This window comes from Doryrhamphus excisus, chromosome 20, assembly GCF_030265055.1.
Source record: "Doryrhamphus excisus isolate RoL2022-K1 chromosome 20, RoL_Dexc_1.0, whole genome shotgun sequence".
In the NCBI taxonomy this organism is placed as follows: Eukaryota; Metazoa; Chordata; class Actinopteri; order Syngnathiformes; family Syngnathidae; genus Doryrhamphus; species Doryrhamphus excisus.
This window is the reverse complement of record NC_080485.1, coordinates 10,357,725-10,378,986: the sequence shown is the minus strand read 5'-3', so window position 1 is coordinate 10,378,986 and position 21,262 is coordinate 10,357,725. Positions and strand designations below refer to the sequence as shown.

Here is a 21,262-nt window from a genome sequence, read left to right as displayed (position 1 = left end):
CTGATACCATAAGCAATAAGCAATATTTTTTTTTTTTTAATTTAGAGGATTTGTTGTCTTGATAACCGATAAACCTATTTTCAGTAATATCAAAATCAATGATTAAGTAATTGATTTTGTTATTACTGATTGCATAAAAATTGGACAAGATTTTTCAATAGCTCACTATTGAAAAATCTCTCTCTCTCTCTCTCTCTCTCTCTCTCTCTCTCTCTCTCTATATATATATATATATATATATATATATATATATATATTATAAAAATATATTTGTGTATCAAGCGAATGGACCAAACTGCGTGGGATCAAGTGTTTTTACTGCTTGTCATATCTTTAAATTGACCAATTTGGGCTTATTTATATTCAATTATATATAAAGGTCATGTCCAAAATGGATCAAAACTTTGCCGAAAAGGAGATATTGTGCTAAAAGTATAATTTAAGTTGCAAATAGAACACTGGCTTTCAATCCACTTAAGGTCAAAAGTCATGCTTTTAAGTACACACTGTCAAGCTGTGATTTATTGTGAGCACAAAGAAACCTTCTCGAGCAGATGCACATGACAGACTTCATGTCAAAATTTTCAGACTTGACCAGGCATGCATTTTGAGTACATAAATGTGTCCTTTCTCAGAACATAATGCAACATCATGTAAAACATCATGCACTCATGTAGGTTACTGAGAAAATGTAAAATACAGCACATATTCCTAGTGCAATATCAACATGACACCAGAAAGGGGCAGTATTTCTCTACTTGTCTACTGTTCCCTTAGAGCAGTACTATGATGTAGTTTCTATTATTATTGGATGAGTATGATGACGCAGCAGATCTGACTCACTGCTTCGACTCCACAATGTGCAGGGTGGAGTGGTCTGCCACACAGCCAGTTTGTGATTTCCTATTGTGATCCTGTATTTGGTAATGTGATGTATCAGGATGACACAAAACAGGCACAATTTGGGTTATTTTCCAATGGCAAGAGTTGTATAACTTCATTGTAGTTTATTGTGTCATTTGCTTGCGTTTCATGGATTTCGTGCATTTTAAACGTAGTCTTTATTTTCAAGCCGGAATTGTCAAGTAGTCTGTCGGTCGTGAACGACACGTCTTTACGAAACAGCTTCCTCTTTAAATGAACGAGCCCTTCGTTTTTTCTGTTAAAATGCACTGGATTGGTCAAAACGCGTGGTATCGTATATGCCGACACCGATGAGATGGTATTATACAAACAAGTGAGTTGAACCAAAAAAGACGACTCTCTCGCAAGTGCCGAACTTTTCATCCCAACTGTCCAGACCCTCCATTTAACGTAGCAGAAAGTGATTGGCCTTTTACATGGCGTCACCACAAAGCTACACTCTGATTGGCTCTGCTCGCGCCACCAGGTTCCAATTCGTTCCTGTTCGGAATGTCAGTGTAATGAAGAAAAAACTAAGTCATTTATATTTTTGTTTGTTTAAGTTCTACACTTTAAACGCATTTTGATGTATTTTGGAAAACACAACGATGCACATGGCGAATCGGAATCTACTGTGCTGACTCATAACCCCGCGGAGAGAAAATAAATATATCGGCGTGTGTCCTCTGGGGGAGTTGCTGAGGTCCTTTCGAACCGCTGGACCAGGCCGACTCTATCGACCGCCCCTCCGCCAGCATCCTGCGGACAAACGGTAGGAATGCGTCATTTACATTTGAGCTTGACGTCGTTGGTGCTAACCGTGTTAGCAAGCTACGGCTTTTGCCAAGCGCTTTTCAGAGGGGCTTCATTTTAGCAACAGCAGTGGGTCCCCTTCGCGGTGCGTTGAGGGCACCTCCGTTTTTTTGAGTGTTCTTCGCGCATCGCAGCTAGACTTAGTTCCTTTCTTGTATCAGCCGCTCTCTCCTTTAAGTCCCGTTCGGCACGTCCCGCAGATGGGAGTGTGTGTGTGTCTCACCGGTTAATAATTGACATGCATGCCTGGACTCCAGTGTAAAAAATGAGAAAATTGCCACAATAACGTGGTCATAAAGTCCAAGGAGGGAGTTGGCGTTCAGGGTAAACCTGGGCAGAGATTGGTAGTCACAGCCAGAACTTGTGACGTGGTTTACGGCATTTGGGGCTGGGGGGGGAAAGAGCGCAGGAGGCAGGCGTTTAAAAAGGACAGAGTTGTGTTCATGTCTTGTAGACTACGCTTCAATTTGGCGGCTGTCCAGCAAGATACCTGTGAATGTGTCCTTGTTTTTGCCGCTTTTTATGACTTGTACGGAATGTATTGTACTCTGGAGCTCCAGTGGTGATTGGACTTTCAGCACTGAATGAATTGACACTTAAGCAAGCACCGGAGCATACACTTGATGGACACTACTCACCTGGGGGGGATGACGCTTCGGAAATAACTGACTTGTTTCTCGGGAATATTACATTTTTTAAGTTGTTTTTAACCTCATCTGACTGTTTCCTGACTGCTTAAACATGGCACTTTATGTGGAAGGTAAGTGGTTCAGTGAAAGTGGATTTTAAATCATGTAAAATAGAACAAATTGTGTCTTGGTGCTTATTTCCCATGAGATAATTCTCGCTTGTGACGCTACAGTAACAGTTGTCTCATCTTTAACTGCCTAGTGAAGCACAGTGCATTAACATTTAATGCTATTTTGCCAATATACACTGCTCAAAAAATATAGGGAACACTAAAGTAACATGTTGTAGATCTGAATGAATGAAATGTGTTTATGAAATACTTCTTTCCACAAAATCACACAAAAATGATCAATGAAAATCAAATGTATCAACCCATGGAGGTCTGGATTTGGAGTTACACTGAAAATGAAAGTGGAAAAACCCACCATAGGCTGATCCAACTTTGATGCTTTAGACAAGTCACATTTTTTTAGACAAAAATGACTTGTCTAAAAAGCATCAGTAGTGTGTGTGGTCTCCACGTGCCTGTATGATGGCATGGTGGCACGGCATCCAGGCTTGCCATTCTGGATGGTTTGCTGTGTCTGTCAGCGTAGTGTCCAGAGCATGGAGGCGCTACCAGGAGACAGGCCAGTACATAAGGAGACGTGGGGGAGGCCATGGGAGGACAACAACCCAGCATCAGGACCTCTACGTCCTTCTTTGTACAAGGAGGAACAGGAGGAGCACTACCAAAAGGAGCTCCAGCAGGCCACAAATGTGCATGTGTCTGCTCAAACAGTCAGAAAAAGACTCCATGAGGGTGGTATGAGGGACCGACGTCCACAGGTGGGGGTTGTGCTTACAGCCCAACACCGTGCAGGACGTTTGGCATTTGCCAGAGAACACCAAAATTGGCAAATTCTCCACTGGCGGACCTCTACTTCGAACCACATTTGCATATTAGGGGACCTTTAATAACTAACAGGACAAGTTTTATTATAAAGTTTACCGAAGTGAAAATTGTAGCATTTCACATCGCAGCTTTTAAATGATTAACTATTAAAACTGCTAAGTTCCTGTGCTGAAATGATGTAAGCTAGTATACAGTATGACTGTCAAAGCATTGTGGAAGTGGCTCACTTCCCTCCTCTGCACCAGCTCCGGATGCCATGGCATCCTTCGTCACTTTTCCCTTGCAATGTTGTTTCCTGTTATCACTTTTTGTCCAAGCACCAAAGTCCCCTGTGCGTTGCTGACAAAGCAAGGTCCCACACGCAAGAAATGAAGCTTTAAGGTTACAACCCGTTAAAATCCATCTACATCTAGTGGAGTCGTTCTCTCCTTTGCAGCTGCAGCAGCTTGCACTCCTCTGGGAGGACTTTCTGCAACATTTTGGAATGTGTGTGTGTATATGGGATTTTTTTTGCCCATTCATCCAGAAGAGGCATTCAGTCCGGCCGTTAGGTTCTCTTACCATGGCCTAAATCCACACTGGTCCATTGTGCGGAAGTACAGAGAAGCCTGACTGGTCACTTCACATAACAGATTTCCACTACTGTGCTCCAGAGTCCCGAAGTGGTATGTTTTACACTAGTCTAGCCAACATTTGGAATTGTGCTTGGTGATGTAATCAAGTAAGGCATGCAAGCATCAGCTGCACCGTGGAGACATTCCAAGTCCCACAGTTTTTAGGCTGAGGTTGACACAAGAAGATCTTTGAACAATTTTATGAAATCTTTACAAATGGCGGTTTTGGTCGCATTGAATGGATTGTTTGGCCACAGTGCTTCCTGTCATGTCCTTCAGCGTCTTTATAAGTGAACAGTGCCTTCTAACACACTGTTCCATGAACAGGAAAAGTGATTCATTATTCCCCAAATAAAAAAAAAAAGTCTAATGTTCTTCCGAATGTTTATCACAACTTTGGAGATGTGTCACGAGAAGTACTGACATCATGTTTCCAGATGTAACTAACCTTGCACTGGTGGAGCATTTCTTCTGGATCACATTAGTGTGAGAAAATGTCACGGAAAGAAGCGTCAGTAATTACGCCATGATGAGCTTGTCCACTCCTACATTGCCAAAGCAACAGCTTCCCTGTTTTCTCGCCTACATCAGAGGTCCACTTCAGTGCTGTAGGAACAGAGTCTGCATTTACATTCCAATGTCAGATCATTTTTTTTGCTGCTTTTGTAAATACACGGTGACCTTTACATTTTGTCTTTCAATAGTAACTGTTTGTTCTGTTTCATTCTACTGAATTATTATTACCATTATTATCATCTAGAGCTTCTCGACTAACCTTCAGCCACTCAACATGTTCATCAAAAGTTGTTTTCTTCCAAAGCCAGCAGTCTTTGACATTGAGGGTGTGCGCACGCTCATTCTCGGCACATTGTACAGTGCTGCTACTTTTTCTTAAAATTTTAACACTGCAGCGGTGGGACTAATTTATGGCTAAATTCTAATCTTTTGACATCTCCTTTACTTCAGAACTTCCACAGTTTTTTTTTTATTATTGTGCCACTCACAAGTCAGGGAGGAAATGGTTGCTCTTTCTTCGGCAGGAGACAATCACAAGCTATCAGTGAACTCAACACAAACCATTGGAAATCCCAGGAGGTTATTATATATACACACCAGTATAACATAACAGTCTGACTCACTGTGTCATCTCAGCAAACAACACTAAATTCATCACACTGTAACTTAACACTCAAAAGTTGTATATGGAAAACATGTCCTAATATGATTTTAAATAAAAAAAATATAAGCCATTGCATCTGAGCAATGCATTCAATGAGGCGCTGCAATGACTTTAGTTTCCCTTGGGCTCTGGGCTCCGTCTGGTGGACAGAGGAAGCATTGCAGTGTCATCCATCTGTTTTCAAAGCTGCTTGTCCCCCAATGACATGCTTTGCCCAAAGGAAATGCATTATTGGCAACCTTTTGAGTGTTAAGTTGGTGCGTGATGATTTCAATGTTGTTTGTAAGATGACACCATGAGTCACTCATAATGACCCCCTGCAATTTCTGATGGGTTGACAAGCTCACGATTGGCTCCTGTCAAATACAGAGCTGCTTGGTCCTCACAGACTTGTGCGTGCCACAATATGCCATTTTATGACATGGACAAGTGCCGCTCTTACTGGTTATACCGGTGCCGTTTTTTTCCCCTCTAAATTTAGTGGAAAATTTATAGTAAATAATCCAAAAAGTCAGGGAAATACGGTAATGCAGCCAAATAGAAGTGATGGGACAAGCAAACGGCACACATGGCCTAGTGTGAGTACGCCCCAAGTTTGACCCCACCTTCCCCATCTTCTGTGGTGATCCAGGTCTGAGGAAAGGAGCGCTCAACGGAGGGATGTCTCAGTTCCAAGAAATGATGCGGCAACAGCTGGAGAGTTCCATGCACGCTGAGATGCAGAAACTGTTGGACACGGCCCCAGGCGCTGACAGAGAGGTACTCTTCATTCACAACCCCCCAGGCCCAATTTCCCCAATCTTATATCTCCTTCCTCAACCATCTGGTTACGATTTGGGAAGGCGGAGGAGTTCACAGAGTAAGGCTGGGAAAACACAAGAGTGACACATACTGTGTGGCGGTGCCAGCGAGGGTTCCGCCTGCTAACAAACGCATACTTAAAGCATGTGTGTGGAGGGTGGGGACACGTTCTTCAACCGCAGCATTATAAATTATTTTGTTCTATCACTCCCAAGTTTATATAAAAAAAGATAAGGTTATATTGTTATGTTGACATTCAGCAGGGAATTATTTTATTCAACGTCACATTTAAATGTGTTCAGGTTCTGGCTCCCTTTCAAGTGCATCCCTAATTTCTACCATTCTAATGTGACTGTGTTTAAATAGAAAGTGTGTTTGCTCTGCTAACTGTCTGTTATCATTAACTAATTCATGTCACGCATACTCATCAACTATTCCAAAATAGTATCAACTAACTAAAATAGTATCAACTAACTCCAAAATGCAGGTGCTTTAGTTTGGGCAAAATACAATAATTTATTTAGAGTCAGGGTTGGTGGGAGCAAGGCAGGGCTCTGGCAGGGAAACGGGTCAATCACATGGGCTGCTACTACTACTACTCCCAAGTACTACTACAGGAAGGGATTTTTCTGTGATTGGCTGCTGACTAGTCCAGGGTGTACCCTGTACCCTGCCTCTCACCCAGGGTACTGGCACCAGCACACCCCCACAACCCTAGTGAGGACAAGTGGATAGCCGCACATGTTAGCTTTGTGTTATAGGTGTTAGTTTTAGTGTTATGGTGGTCTGCGGACCACACAATGAAATCAGGTCCTGAGACAGAGCAAGTCTAACAATAGTAGTGAGAAGATACACAACACATCACTGTGCTTCGCCACAGGAAGAAAAAGCAAAATGTGTCTCAGTTAGATTAGTTTACGCATCTATTGTATGGTCCAATAGAACAGGGAACTTAATCAGTACACCACAAAGTAACAAACACACCCAAGTAATGGCGCTTTGACGTACAACTGAAAATTACAGTTACACAAAGGTTTACCTGACAACACACACACATTGTGACCCATACCTACGTATATGAAATCTTTGTGTTTCAGGCATGCAAGAAGGACTTTGAGGGCTTCAAGAGTCTTTTTCACAGATTTCTGCAGGTGAAGGGGCCTTCAGTGGAGTGGATCAAAATACAACGACCGCCCGAGGACTCGGTAAGTTAGCTTCCTGTGTGGCTTGTGCATACATTACATGGTCACAAACGGTACAACGTGACGTCGACACGCACAAACCAAGCAGTTGGCATTACTAGCCAGGAAGTGTGGCACACAGGCACACGTTGTTGACATTGCGGATCGACCTTTGGAGGATCACAGTCCCCATTGCTCAACAAACCAACCCACATATTGCATAAGTTGATTTCTCCCTGTGCATACGTCCATGGCCTTTGAACTTTCATGGATGATAGCCATCAGCAAATCTAATGTTTGTCTGCATTTAGTATTTGTCTTTAGAGTTTCCAAATGATGTTGCTTTCTGCAGCATGAACTCTGAGGCCAGACACAATCCGTACCAGGATGTTCTTAACCTCAAATTTGTTTGTACTTGGAAATTAATTTTCCCACTGGAAATAATGGAAATCATATAACTCTGGCTTTCAAAAATAACATGTTAATGGCATCCATTTTGTCAATTTTTTTAGCGTAATTAACACATACGCATCACGGCAAGCCACGGCTCTTGGAGTCTGACACTCTTTTAGAACTTTATTGTAACCCGAATACACCAACAGCAGTGCAATTCCAACACCATATGTGTGTCTCAAACTACAAACAAACACGTCCATTAGTCATTGCAGTGACAGTTCCTCACACTAACCTCATGAGATGCATTCACGGACACTCCAAACATCACAACATCGTTATTCATTCAAAAAAAACAAAGACAAAACAAATAATAAGAAATAATTGAGAATTTTGGGAACAAAATATTATTGTGACAGGCCTACCTGTACTGTTAAACCCATATTAATTAGTGATATTTTTGTGTCGATATTGGCATAAAAATTAGATCATATCAGTATTCGTTTTTTGTAGTTTTGCATTAGTTTGTAAATATGCAATTTGGACTGACTGTAAAGTGCTAGTTATGCAAAGGGGGAGTAGGTCTACCTTTGATACTCCCACTCACTTTTTCATTCACTACAAGAGATGTGACGGACGTTAGTATCGGTTGATATCGCTACCTGAATGAAGTGTTGGACAGTATTGGCAAATTGGTAAGAGCATCTCTGCTACTAATCTGTTTGTCCATGACCACTTAGCCCTTGGGAAAAGTGGTAAAGTGGATTAGGAGCTGAAATCCATGAATCGCATTACTAATCATTTATTTATTAATGAATTACCCAAATTAACTGTAATATTTTTTTACAAACTGCGGTTGCCAACATTTTTCACAGCCTGGCAAACCAAATTTGAGTTGATCAGCGGAACAGTAAATAGTTTATCGAGCATTCACCGTGTAGAGATGTTGGTTCTGTCTCACTGAGCTTGTACAAAACATCCTCAGTGGCCCACAACCTCGCTCCCTCTCATGCGCACACACACACACACACACACACACACACACACACACACACACACACAAAGCCTAGTCTGTCTTTGCCACCCAGCAACTCCACCATCACGCACCCTACAGCCCTCTTTCTCGTGAGCGCCGTGTTTTGTGCTTGCAAACTTAGCGTCAGAGGAGAGAGATGTCATATGGAGGAAAGAGCTAAAAGGTTGCATGATGAGAGGAAAGGAGAATAAGGCGAGAGGAGCACTGAGGTGGCCAAGATTAGTGAGTTGAAAAATGCCGTAGATGCATGGTAATGAGGCAAGTGGATACACAGAGTTCTGCAAGTTTGCGTCACAAACAAGAAAACGCAAACATGAATGAAGGCACAAAAGCCGAATGCCACAGCCCAGTGTGGGAATATTTAGGTTTCAAAGTGAATGGACAAGGTGAGCGCAGGTGAACACCAACAAACAGATAAATGGCATTTGCTCAAAAGTAGTCACAACAAAGAAAGGCAATATTAGATTGTGTCCAGTTTTCCCAACTGCGAAAAATCACAACCGATGGAGGTGCAGCAGAGCCTTTGTCTCGACAGTCAACGCTTACTGAGGCGTTTGGTCGGCAAAAAGTATAGACAAAATGGTGCGCGCTCACAGTCGATGTCACTTGCAAATAGCAAAACAAATGAAACCTTTCAATACAGTTGAAAAGCCAACATTTCGAGAATTGTGTAAATGTTTAACAGACGAACAGTACGAATTACCGGGGAAAATGTACATGTCACAAACTGTAATTCCTTGTGCAACAAGCACCAGGTCTTCGAGAATGTTGAGCACAGCTGGTAACATTCCTACTACAAAGAGATCCTGCCTAAACCACACAAGGTCAACTGTCAAATTAAGTGGCTACAGATTTGCATTTGGCCTGTGGCTTGTCTGCAATTTTTTGGCTTATCTGTTCTTTGTTTACCTACTCAGGAATAATACTTAATTATCATTATTTATTGAAAGTGCAGTGTTGTTTACAGAGACTTGATACTCTGTTTATTTATTGTTGCGTGTGGTCTATATTGGAGTGGGTTTTTTTTTTCCCCTAACAGAGACAGGGTCTGTTTTTTTTATTATTGTTTTTGGTATCCCACGTCCAAGCGAGGTGCGGCCCCTCCTTTTGCATTTCTTCATATGGGTCTTCTGAATCAGTCTGAATCACCTAGGACCTGTTTGCCAAAGGAGACCCTACCAGGGGCATATAGCCCCAGACAACATACCGTAGCTCCTAGGATCAGTCATGCTGTCAAACCTCTCCACCACAGTAAGGTCGTGATTCACGGAGGAGTTGTCTTGGAATTCTTTTGCACAATTGTATGCTTCCAACTTTATGGAAGGCCCTTTTCTGTTCCCACTACAAAGCCAAGGTTCATATGCTTGTATGAACCAGCAGGCCCTCTCTTGAGTCCTACACCAGTAACCTTTGACCTCACAAATTGATAAAAAATTTCCCACAAACTGTTTTTTTTTACCATTTTCATTGGCTACTTACCCCAACACTTTCAATACCTTTTCAAAATGCCTAAGTCATCTTGAATGAATTTCCTAAACGAGTGTGCCTTTGAAATGCAATCACACATTGTAAATGTAAGAGTAACCTATTGAAATGATCATTAGTAAGACATTACTACATTGCAAATGTTCCCACAGATGTCTTCCTTCCTTGCTGACTGAAGCTGATGAATAATGTTTTATTTATACAAACATGGCCCATCCTGCTAAACCAGCAGACGCATCAAATACTTGGCTGTGTTAAATGCCTCAATACAATACAAAGTCAACATCTGGTGAGGGAAGCCGTCTCCCTTCAGGGGACACAAGGCCTGGATGGGAATCCTGTCCAACCACACATTACACTCAGGCTGAATATGCTTCACGGCGGTTTGTCTCTTAAAACATTTCACTGACTTTTACTGGTCCATCCTGTTAAGTGTGCTAAATTTTGTATGCATGCAAGTCAGCTATGGTATCCTTTTTCTGTCACACACCTCACTGAGTGTGCCGCTTGTGTTTGTAACATCATCCTCGATGTGGGACGAAGGGGGGTGGGGAGCTTTGCTTTGTTGTGGTTTGCAATCAGGAAGTTTAACACGTCAGCATTTTCACTCTTGTCCAAACAAAACATATTTTATCATCAAAACAATATTTTGTGGGAGAAAACATGATGAAGGTATGAAGTAATTGTTCCCGTTTATGAATGTTCATAGATGTATTCTGAACTCTGAACAGTTTATCCCACATCAATGCTGTCCTTTTAACCCTTCCAAAAAGACTTAGTCATTTAGCCTCTAAGAAATAAACAATGGTTTCATCATTTATATCCGAATGGGGTGCTAACAAAGATGATACCATCGTTGGCAGGCAGAGGCCCCACTCCATTATATCCCGACGATTGTTATTTGACACCACTTAAGAACTGACCTTCCTTTTTGGACCTGCCTGCTCCTTTAGAGAATAAATAGATTGGATCTTGCACCAAGCTTTCAGTCTAGAGCTGTCCTATCTAGTCTGACTGGTGTGTGTCCCATCTAGTCTTTGAGCATGAACAGATAAAGCCGGCTCACATGAGAGGTGATACGTCTTCTAAGCCCCGTGAATGTCCTGAGTGACCTGTATGAATGAGACTATTCACATTCATAGATACAGTATATATTACAGAAAATGCAGGGGTTCACAAAGAGGACATTATTAATCAACGACAACCTTCCGTAACATGAAAGGCCCTATTGTGTGTAAATGATTCAAAGCATTTTTACCTATTACATAATTATGATGATGTTTCTATTTCAGTTTGCCATAAAGCATTTTAATTGTGCCCTATGATTGACTGGCGACCAGTCCAGCGTCCTCTCACCCGAACTCAGCTGGGGAGGCTCCAGGATCCCCACAACCCTCAAGAGAATAAGCGGCATAGAAGATGGATGGATTTTAATTAGATTTTTTCATTTTCAGTTTATTATTTATTTAAGAAAAAAATATTTTTATAAAATTTAATTTTTTTAGGAGAGGACTTTTTACCTTCATATCTGACCATTAATTCATTCATTTTCTACCGCTTTTTCTTCACGAGGGTCGCGGGGGTGCTGGAGCCTATCCCAGCTGTCTTTGGGCGAGAGGCGGGGTACACCCTGGACTGGTGGCCAGCCAATCACAGGGCACATATAGACAAACAACCATTCACACTCACATTCATACCTATGGACAATTTGGAGTCGCCAATTAACCTAGCATGTTTTTTGGAATGTGGGAGGAAACCGGAGTACCCGGAGAAAACCCACGCATGCACGGGGAGAACATGCAAACTCCACACAGAGATGGCCGAGGGTGGAATTGAACCCTGGTTCAACCCAGGTCTGCGCGCTAACCACTAGACCACCGTGACGGCTCATATCTGACCACATCCAAATAAACCACAGCAGCACTAAAATCACAACACTCAAGAATTAACAAGACTTTTTGGTGACATGTCTCGTTATATAATATGTCTGCCTGTGTTTAGATCCAACCCTATGACAAGATCGCGGCACGGGGCCTTCCAGATGGCGTTGCTGACAGCCTGAACAAACTTGTGGTGGTGAAACTGAACGGAGGTCTCGGTACCAGCATGGGCTGTAAAGGCCCCAAGAGCCTGATCAGCGTCCGCAATGAGAACACCTTCCTGGACCTGACGGTGCAGCAGATTGAGGTAAACAAATTCTACCCACTTTGACAAGCTTCAGAATGAGTCTTACAAAAAATGATGTCAAACTGGCGGACTCGAGGGGGAGAACAAACAACCTCGCCAAGATTGTTGACGCAGTCATGATGTCAGAATGGGCCTGGCAGGATGTGATGTCATGCCAACATCAAGTCTGTGTACTTTGGGCTTAGATGCGCTCATGTTAGTGTGTATTAAGTTCATACCCGCCTCCACCTCTCTCCTCGATGACGCGTATTCCCGGTACGTCTGGAAGACATTACGTCAGAGAGAGCCAGATAGCTGTTTAATGTTTGTTTTGTCCAGTTGTGTCTCAAAAGTCTGCAGGTTGACATTGATAAGTGAAAAAAATTAATAAATCAACGGAATATTTTTGTAGTTAAAGCATAGAAAACCTGCTTACAATCTTCTAAAGACTTTTTTTATGTTATTAGCGCCAGGGAGACTTGAAGTAACACCCATATACAGTCACCTCTCGTTTGTCACGGTTAATTGGTTCCATACCCGATCATAATACTGCAAAGTAGGATTTAGTATTAATAAATAGAATACTTTGATAGGTAGAGCATAGAAAACCTTTTTATGACTTTGTAAAAGCAATTTTTACCATTATTAGAGCCCTGTAGACATGAAATAACACCCCTATAGTCACCTTTACGGTCCTATTATTCTTTGTTTACATCACATTGCTCAACTGTAATGTACAGGCTAGGGGATCACTGCAGGGACACAAGAGATGGCCGCTGCTTTAAGCAAGAAGCCAAAACATAGCACTTCCACATGGAATGGGAGGAGAATGTCGGAGATGCCATGGCTGATGTCATGCAGTGTCAGGGTCATCTATTGTCATGTCTTATCAACTTATTTTTCAATATTCGTTTGAATAGTAATAGGCCACAGTCGTCCAACAAACAGTGGTCACTAATTAATTGAAAAATTGAAAAATAATAATTGAAAAACCACGATAGAGTAAGGGACTGATGTTCAAACCTGGATCTCGCAAGGGATGACTATAGTCACTTGTACATTTGTATTACCCAATATAACAATAAACCATTTAAGACATACATAAAAATGTCTCAATAAATGTGTTCCGTGTAGAGTACAGGAAGTGACATTGGGGGTTCGAAGTTGAGTTTTAGTTTGTTACGAGTTAAGGCCACAACAGTAACACGTTTGATTACTATGATTATGATGGTGCCTGTTGTGAGATCATTTAAATCTGCAATTAAAGCCAGTTGTTCCAGCGATCAAGTCTGGTGCTTGTCTCACCGAATGATTACTGACACCTAGTGACCAATGTAGAATACTACATTCACAACTGGAGTGCATCTCAGAATGGCTTATATTTGTTTTAGTTTTTAGCCATTTTTATGCTTGAAAATGATTTATTAAGCCAGAAACTGTGCACATGTTGCTTAAATATGCATATTCAATCACAAAACAACATGATTTATTAATAGATATTTGAAAAACCGTGATAAGATTGAAGATACAAAATTAGATATGTGATGTGACAAGGGCACAACTGTATTAATTTTGTCAAAACAACATAACATGCAGATAAAAGTCATCCTAGTATGATAGTGTAGTCATTGTCACAGCTTCTTCCATCAAGAGTGGAAGACATGCTGCTTGCAGCTATAGAATCATAGTTGGCACAAATCTGCTGTCAAATGGAGGTGCTCCACTGGCATCATATGACCACTGTAGCTATGCTAGGGCCATGTGATGTACTAAGCTGGGATTTTCATCTATTTTGCATCTTAGTGTGACCACAAAGTGTGGACACGTAGGCAAAAATGCATCATTATACAACTATATATTACACTGACACTGACGTGGCTGCCAATTCTGATCACCAAACATTCATTACACACCACTATGGGGCTGCACTGGAGGAGGCATGGTGGATGAAGTGTGTTGCCCAAGGACACGTGGATGGCTGATTCGAGACACCGACACTCCAATTTCTGGCTGAACCTCCTGGGCCAATACTACCTCTATATGGAGATGGTTATGTAAAAATATTGACCTTGCCAGCTGAGGAAGCCAGACATGAGGGGGGGGGGGGGGGGCATGTAGGTTATACAGGGATACAGTGGAGGCCAGTGTGTGCTGCATGAGGAGTGTGTAAAGAAAGTGTGTGTTTTCCTCATCATACATCTCAACTTGACACGTCCCTAACTGCCAATAGAACCAATTCCCTCATTCATATGTGTACAATCTTGTGGAATTCATTTTATACTGTGTATAACCGGTACATATATTATATATGTGTGTGTGCGCGTGACATAGTGAGGTTGTGTTTTGTAAGTGCCCTGAGGGACGCCGCCCAGTCGCCCTTCTCCCAGCACACTGCTCTCTTGTGTCCCAATCACTACACTCCAGTTCTGCTGAGGTCTGATCACATTACCTCCTGTCCGAACCGAACTACCTGTTTGGAGAGAAAATAGAGCCCACTCTGTGTCACAGACACACACCGCCTCCATTCAGGTGCCGCATCATCTTATCAAGAGAAGCTTTTAGGTTACACAACAGCAGCAGAAACTCAGTGAAGATCCACTGAACTGTAGACTAAATCATTAAAAGGTAACAACTGCCTCGCCTTCTTCTTGTAAGAGCTGTCCACACAACCAGTGTCAACATACTGGACTACACAATGCTGAAATACTCTTTAATTGTGTTTGCAGTGTATTGTGTAGCATGTATGAATACACAATATGTGTTGGACATCCTGAAGTGACAGTACACCTCCTTCCAAAGGTGTGTCATATTTTCCAAATGACTGGCCGACACCCGTCCAGGGTAATGAATAGCAACACAATCTTTTTGTCCCACTTTAGAGGACAAATAGAACTTAAGTTACTCAACCCATTCGACCCGATCCTTAATGCCAAAGTTGAGCAGGCTTTCATTATGCTAACTTGTTCAGACAAAGTGAGCAAGCTATTCCGCTCACACAAAGCAGAGCAGCATGTCAGAGACTGTTGGAGTTCATGCCAAAGGCAGTGCCATGACACCTCACCATAGCACACATCGGCCAATCAGAACACATTGTGCAAAACAACAAATTCATTTGGAGATAACGGTGCCTACAGTAATCCCTTGTCTATTGCAGTTATTCAGTTCCAGACCCGACTGTTAAAAAAGTTATTAGAGCCCTCTAGACATGGAATAACAACCCTATAGTCACCTTTACACTCATATTACCCAATACAGTAGACATAATAAAAGTAAATTTAAGACATGAATGATACGTACTTGCAGTCATGTGTGTCGCTGTAAATATGTTCCAATACAAGAACAGTTGAGTGGGGGGACAGACAGGAAGTGACCGTGAGGGTTCAGGCCGCAACATTAGCCTTTTTTTAAATTAGGAATTATTGTGCCTGTTGTGATACAATTAAAACCTGCCAAAAAGTCTGTTGTTCCGGTGATCAAGTCTGGTGTGTGTGTGTGTGTGTGTGTGTGTGTGTTGCAGCACCTGAACAAGATGTACAACACGGACGTCCCTCTGGTCCTCATGAACTCCTTCAACACGGACGAGGACACCAAGAAGATCCTGCAGAAGTACACACACCACCGTGTAAAAATACACACCTTCAACCAGAGCAGGTTAGCATATACTCTATCTACATGTACAAGAAAACTATTCCGTTCACTGTTAGTTTAATTTACGTTTTAAATGCAAGTTGTCGGAGATATGACACCTTGCAGTCGTCCCTTGTTTATCGCGGTCAAATGGTTCCCAACACTGATACAGGAATTTCCATGAAGTAGGATTCCTTCTTTATAAATGGAATATTTTCATACTAACCTGCTTTATGATCTTCTAAATACATTTTTCAACATTATTAGAGCCCTAAAGACATGAAATAACACCCCTATAGTCACTTTTACATTTGTATTACCCAATATAGTACACATAATCAAAGAAAATAAATAAACATTAGCAGTTTCTTGTTTTTTCTTGCTGGACAGTGTACTTTAGAGAGCCCCTAGAGTACCCCCTCACTCATACAGTATGTATTGATATTTCTTGTACTAATTTATTCTCCAAAAATCACAGCGACTGTTGTGATTTTGGCACAGTTGTGTCACAGGTTATAGTCTCCCTGGGGAAATGTTGTTCCATTTTATTGTCTGGCTTGATACAAAATTTACTTATCTTGTAAAATAAATGTTTCAATGTAGGCCCTGCAGATTCCTCGACTATCACCAGGGGTGATACTCTGGTTGGAAAATTTTTGTGACATGCGGCCAGATGTGTGGAAGACAGGAAGTGACGTCGGCGGTTCAGAGTTTTAGCTTGTTGGGGGTAATGACCCCCGAAAGTAGCCCGTGTTATTATTATTATTACGTTGTTATTATGGCCGCACGGTGATGGAGTGTTTAGCATGTTGGCCACACAGTTAGAAGATCGGGAAGACCTGGGTTCGATTCTCTGCTTTACATATGATTCAAGTTGTACTTGAAGAAGCAAAAACATTGGAGTCATTCATATTTAATGTCACTTAGTCAGTCCAATGGAACGTTTCACCGTTTGCCTTGAAGGTCCACATCCTGGAGGGGAAGGCGAGAGTGTGCTGCCATGTTTGAACTATTTAACTGTCAATCAGAAAGACAACATGGAGTCAAATGCAAATACTCTCTTGTATTTTCGCAACCATTGCTCAGACAAAAAGGTTTCTATTTAGGGACTCAAAAGGGCTTCCATCTGGTGTAGCGCCATGGCCATCGGCACTGATGGGACGCAAGCTGATTGGTCCGAGATGGAGTTCCTCCAATGTATATGATCCATACTGCTTGCCTGTTGTTATTCCAGTAACGATTTGCGATCAATGTATTAATTTCAGGCCAGGTTGTAACAAAGTTGAGCGTCGAAAGCTAGTGTTGCCACAGACAATATGCTGTACATATTATTATACTTTATTATCACATTTGTATAAATCATTACCAACTTCTGGTGAATGAGATGGGTGTTCTCAGGGAAAAACATGCCTTTTTTCCAGAGAGAAACCACAGTAATTGTTGAGCATTCCCACAAATACAAAAAAAAATGACATTTGGATTTCATAATTGTGGACCCACAAGAATAATTCCTTTTGGTTCCATCAAATCGCTCCAAAGCGATGAATCATGAGAGCAATCATGTGGGCAGAAGTAATTCTTCATGGCTACTCTCACTTGACCCGCCATTCTTTTTCCATGATGTTGACTCAACAGGACGTTGATCCAGCTCTCGAGCTTTTTGATCAAGCTAACACGCTTGTGGGTTCGGCTCGTTTGGCGTGTTGCCTCATCTCCACAGACGTTTGAAGTCCTCTTTGAAGGATATCCTTTTCATCTTCCCCATCAGGTATCCTCGCATCAACAAAGAGTCCCTCCTGCCCGTGTCCACTAGCCTGAGCATGACGGGCCAGAACGCCGAGGGCTGGTACCCACCGGGTCACGGCGACATCTATGCCAGCTTTTACAACTCGGGCCTACTGGACCAGCTGATCTCTCAGGGCAAGGAGTACATCTTTGTGTCCAACATCGACAACCTGGGCGCCACCGTCGACCTGCACATCCTCAACCATCTGGTCGGACAGCCCAACGGGAAGCGCTGCGAATTTGTCATGGAGGTCACGGACAAGACACGAGCAGATGTCAAGGTTTGTAGCGCTGAACCATCACCTGCCACCAGGTGGCGCTTCGACATCCTATCCAACCATCTTGTGGTTTTGTAAACACTGAATATGGTGTTATAGAAAATACAAATAAATGAACTTGAAACAAACATACGAATATTTATCTTTTATGTCCCATTCTTGACTTTTAGGGAGGCACCCTGATCCAGTATGAGGGCAAACTGCGCCTCCTGGAGATTGCCCAGGTCCCCAAAGCGCACGTGGACGAGTTCAAGTCTGTGTCCAAGTTCAAGATCTTCAACACCAACAACCTGTGGATCTCGCTGCCCGCCATCAAGAGGCTGCAGGAGCAGAAGGCCATGGACATGGAGATCATTGTCAACCCCAAGGTGAGCCTGAGAGCAACCACACAGAACAGAAACAAAATATCGCCTAGCCCTACCATATAAGTTGAAATATTAAACAAAGATGTATTTTTTTTATAAATCGTAATATGAAAAACAACTAATAAAGCTGTAATTTTTTGAAAATTAGCCTGTGGAAAAATTTTGAATATTATAGGAATAAAGTCATAATTACGAGAAGAAAATGTACAAGAAAGTAGAACTGATAATATTATGAGATGTCGTTTTCTAATGAGAACAAAAATCACCATTTTATGAGAATAAACTTGTAATATTATGAAGAAAAATAATGTGATTTTAGGAGCAAAAAGTTGAAATGTTTCTTTTCAGTTGTATTACTATGAGTAATCGAACAAAACAAAGTAAATAAAATAAATGTCATTATTTAAAAACTAGTTTGGGAATAATATTACGAGTAAGAAAGTAATTTTTTTTCTGTAAATCTTCTAAACTTAATTTCATTTTTCATCTATCACTGTGTAGTATGCTATTTGATATATATTTATTTATGTTATTTATTTATATTTAACTGAAATGGTTGATCCTAACAACCAGTGTACAGTGTAGTTTGTTCTTTTTGCATGGTGGAAAAATGACAAATATTTATTGATAAATATTATTATAATGATATATTCTATAGACACAGGCCATATTGTGTTCCATGTTGTTTTCCTTTCACTTCTTGCCTGTTATCAGTTATGGAGGCTATGAGTCCCCCTCCATGAGGGGGGCCTTTTAAAGTGTCTGCTTGCGTGCACCACCACCACTCTGTGCGAGGACAGAAATAGACTCAACGCTGAGAAGCCTATCGTGTTTCCAGCGTGACATCAGAGTCCTTACCGCCATCGCGTTTCATTTCCTCACCACGTCATCATCTCTTGTCTTTTCAGACACTGGATGGCGGGCAAAATGTCATCCAGTTGGAGACGGCGGTAGGCGCCGCCATCAAGTGCTTTGATAACGCCATGGGCATCAACGTGCCGCGGAGCCGCTTCCTCCCCGTCAAGACCACCTCGGACCTGCTGCTGGTCATGTCTAACCTGTACAGCCTGGACGCCGGCTCGCTCACCATGAGCCCCAAGCGGGAGTTCCCTACCACGCCACATGTCAAACTAGGCAGCTCCTTCACCAAGGTGAAACACACAAGACCGTTCAAGTTCTTCCATACTAAACCCCTCTAAACATGCCTTGAAGGACCTTTCTTTGTGCTATGGGAACTTCTGAAGCATACAATTGTCCACAATGTGTTGCCGCCATGTCTTGTGATGCGCTAAACCCAATAACACATCATTTTAAATTCTGTTACACATCACGCCTTGTCGAAGCATCTTCCTGCTAGAAAACGTTGAGCGACTTCATATGCACTTCCTTGTAGATAACACCATCAAACTTTTCACTTTCTATCTTAAAAAAAACAAGAAATAACACATCATTTTAAATTCCATTACATATCACGCCTTGTCGAAGCATCTTCCTGCTAGAAAACGTTGAGCGACTTCACATGCACTTCCTTGTAGATAACACCATCAAACTTTTCACTTTCTATCTTAAAAAAACAAGAAAGCTGCAAATATGCAGAAGAACCAATACCAAACGATGAACAGGCGGGGATCGACCAGATCCTGATTACACGTCTGTGTTTGTATGTTCAGGTCCAGGAGTACCTGACCCGCTTTGAGAGCATCCCAGACATGCTGGAGCTCGACCACCTGACCGTGTCTGGGGATGTCACTTTTGGGAAGAACGTTTCACTCAAGGTAAACGTTCACGCCCGGGGCCATCTGTGAAACATACACTTTGCTGCTTGCTCTAAAATGTTCCAAAGCCAGAAGGAGCATTGCATTATTTAATCCATCACTGCTGCTAAAGATCAGCTGACTCTCGTCCTTCCACACAGGGTACCGTCATCATCATCGCCAACCACGGCGATCGCATTGATATCCCCGCTGGCTCCATGCTGGAGAATAAGATCGTGTCCGGCAACCTGCGCATCCTGGATCACTGAGGCCTTTTAAACCCCGCCCCACCCACTTCATCCCAATCATGTGACCTGATTTTTTTGTTATTGTCAGTTTCTTGTTTCCCAGTCAGATGGTTAGAGTGTGACTGTACACAGAGCAGGGACAGACTGCCCCCTGCAGGCCGTACACATCACTACTGATAATCGTCTTTGAGGGTCCTACCGTCTCACATCCCGGTCATTTATTTCAAACAGAAACTTCACTGGCTGAGTCCAACATTTACTGAACCTGATTTGGAAATCATGCCATTGTGTAAAGTCACATTATGTGCATGAATGGCCTTCCACATGTTAATCAATACTGAAATCTACTGCTATGAAGACGTATCATTGTAACGCTAACCTCATGTAGTGATTAAATGTAACATGACCCATAAAGGCTTGAAAAAAGTAGGAATATTTGGTTTATATTCTAATTATTTTAAATATAATCACACACTTACCTAGAGTTCAAATGCTGAAATGTGAAGTTTGTATGCAGAACTAGTCTCCAGACTTCCATTCCACTGAAGTAACCCTGTTGGAAAAAGAAAAAAAACATCAACTGTGATGTCACCTCAAACATGAAGGCCTTCTACTTGTCGTTGTGTCTTCATATCAGAACTTGTGCATTATTTTTTTTTTGGTTTGCTTTTTTTGCTCATTCATATTTTATGAAACCATGCGCCTCCTTTATGTTGTGTTGCCAGGGGATGCCAAACACACACACACACACACACACACACGTAGAGGATACATCTTTACACAAAGTGCAACATGTGAAGTGTCCAAAAGTTGAATGGCAAGACTGTATCAGATCAGGAAGTGTTGACGTTTGACTGTGAGGATGTCTGATTAAAGTGCAATATGATACACTCAACGCTGTCTACTTTTATTATTTCATTTTCTTTATGAATTAATTCAAACAATTTGAATATATACAATAGTGGCCTAGTGTTTTTTTTATACATGTTCTCCCAGTGCGGGTACCCGGGTTTCCTCCCATATTGGGAATGTGAGTGTGATATGTGGC

The 21,262-nt window shown here is 41.9% G+C and overlaps 2 protein-coding genes across 6 annotated transcripts in view; one reads left to right on the top strand and one right to left on the bottom strand.

Moving 5' to 3' along the window:
* wdpcp (WD repeat containing planar cell polarity effector) overlaps nucleotides 1-21,262 on the bottom strand; it is a 104,720-nt gene that overhangs the window by 82,696 nt on the left and 762 nt on the right. For all 4 annotated transcript variants that reach the window (XM_058058182.1, XM_058058189.1, XM_058058183.1 and 1 more), the window contains exons 2-3: nucleotides 20,694-20,767; nucleotides 15,678-15,755 (exon numbers count right to left, since the gene is read on the bottom strand). The gene's annotated coding sequence lies outside the window, so the exon portion shown is untranslated. The remainder of the gene's footprint in view (nucleotides 1-15,677; nucleotides 15,756-20,693; nucleotides 20,768-21,262) is intronic.
* ugp2b (UDP-glucose pyrophosphorylase 2b) lies at nucleotides 1,361-21,109 on the top strand. 2 transcript variants are annotated; one of them, XM_058058196.1, is made up of 10 exons: nucleotides 1,361-1,675; nucleotides 5,727-5,854; nucleotides 6,994-7,101; nucleotides 11,993-12,178; nucleotides 15,675-15,808; nucleotides 17,553-17,850; nucleotides 18,018-18,215; nucleotides 19,121-19,363; nucleotides 19,883-19,987; nucleotides 20,128-21,109. In XM_058058196.1, exons 2-10 carry the CDS (start codon nucleotides 5,756-5,758, stop codon nucleotides 20,233-20,235), a joined length of 1,479 nt encoding a protein of 492 aa, XP_057914179.1. In that variant the 5' UTR covers nucleotides 1,361-1,675; nucleotides 5,727-5,755; the 3' UTR covers nucleotides 20,236-21,109. The 2 variants fall into 2 exon arrangements, with proteins under 2 accessions (XP_057914179.1, XP_057914178.1); XM_058058195.1 differs by lacking the exon at nucleotides 1,361-1,675 and adding an exon at nucleotides 1,759-2,476.

Coding starts and splice junctions, on each gene's coding strand:
- ugp2b (XM_058058195.1), top strand. Junction 5,855..6,993: donor CCCCAGGCGCTGACAGAGAG/GTACTCTTCATT, acceptor TTTGTGTTTCAG/GCATGCAAGAAGGACTTTGA. Junction 12,179..15,674: donor TGACGGTGCAGCAGATTGAG/GTAAACAAATTC, acceptor TGTGTGTTGCAG/CACCTGAACAAGATGTACAA.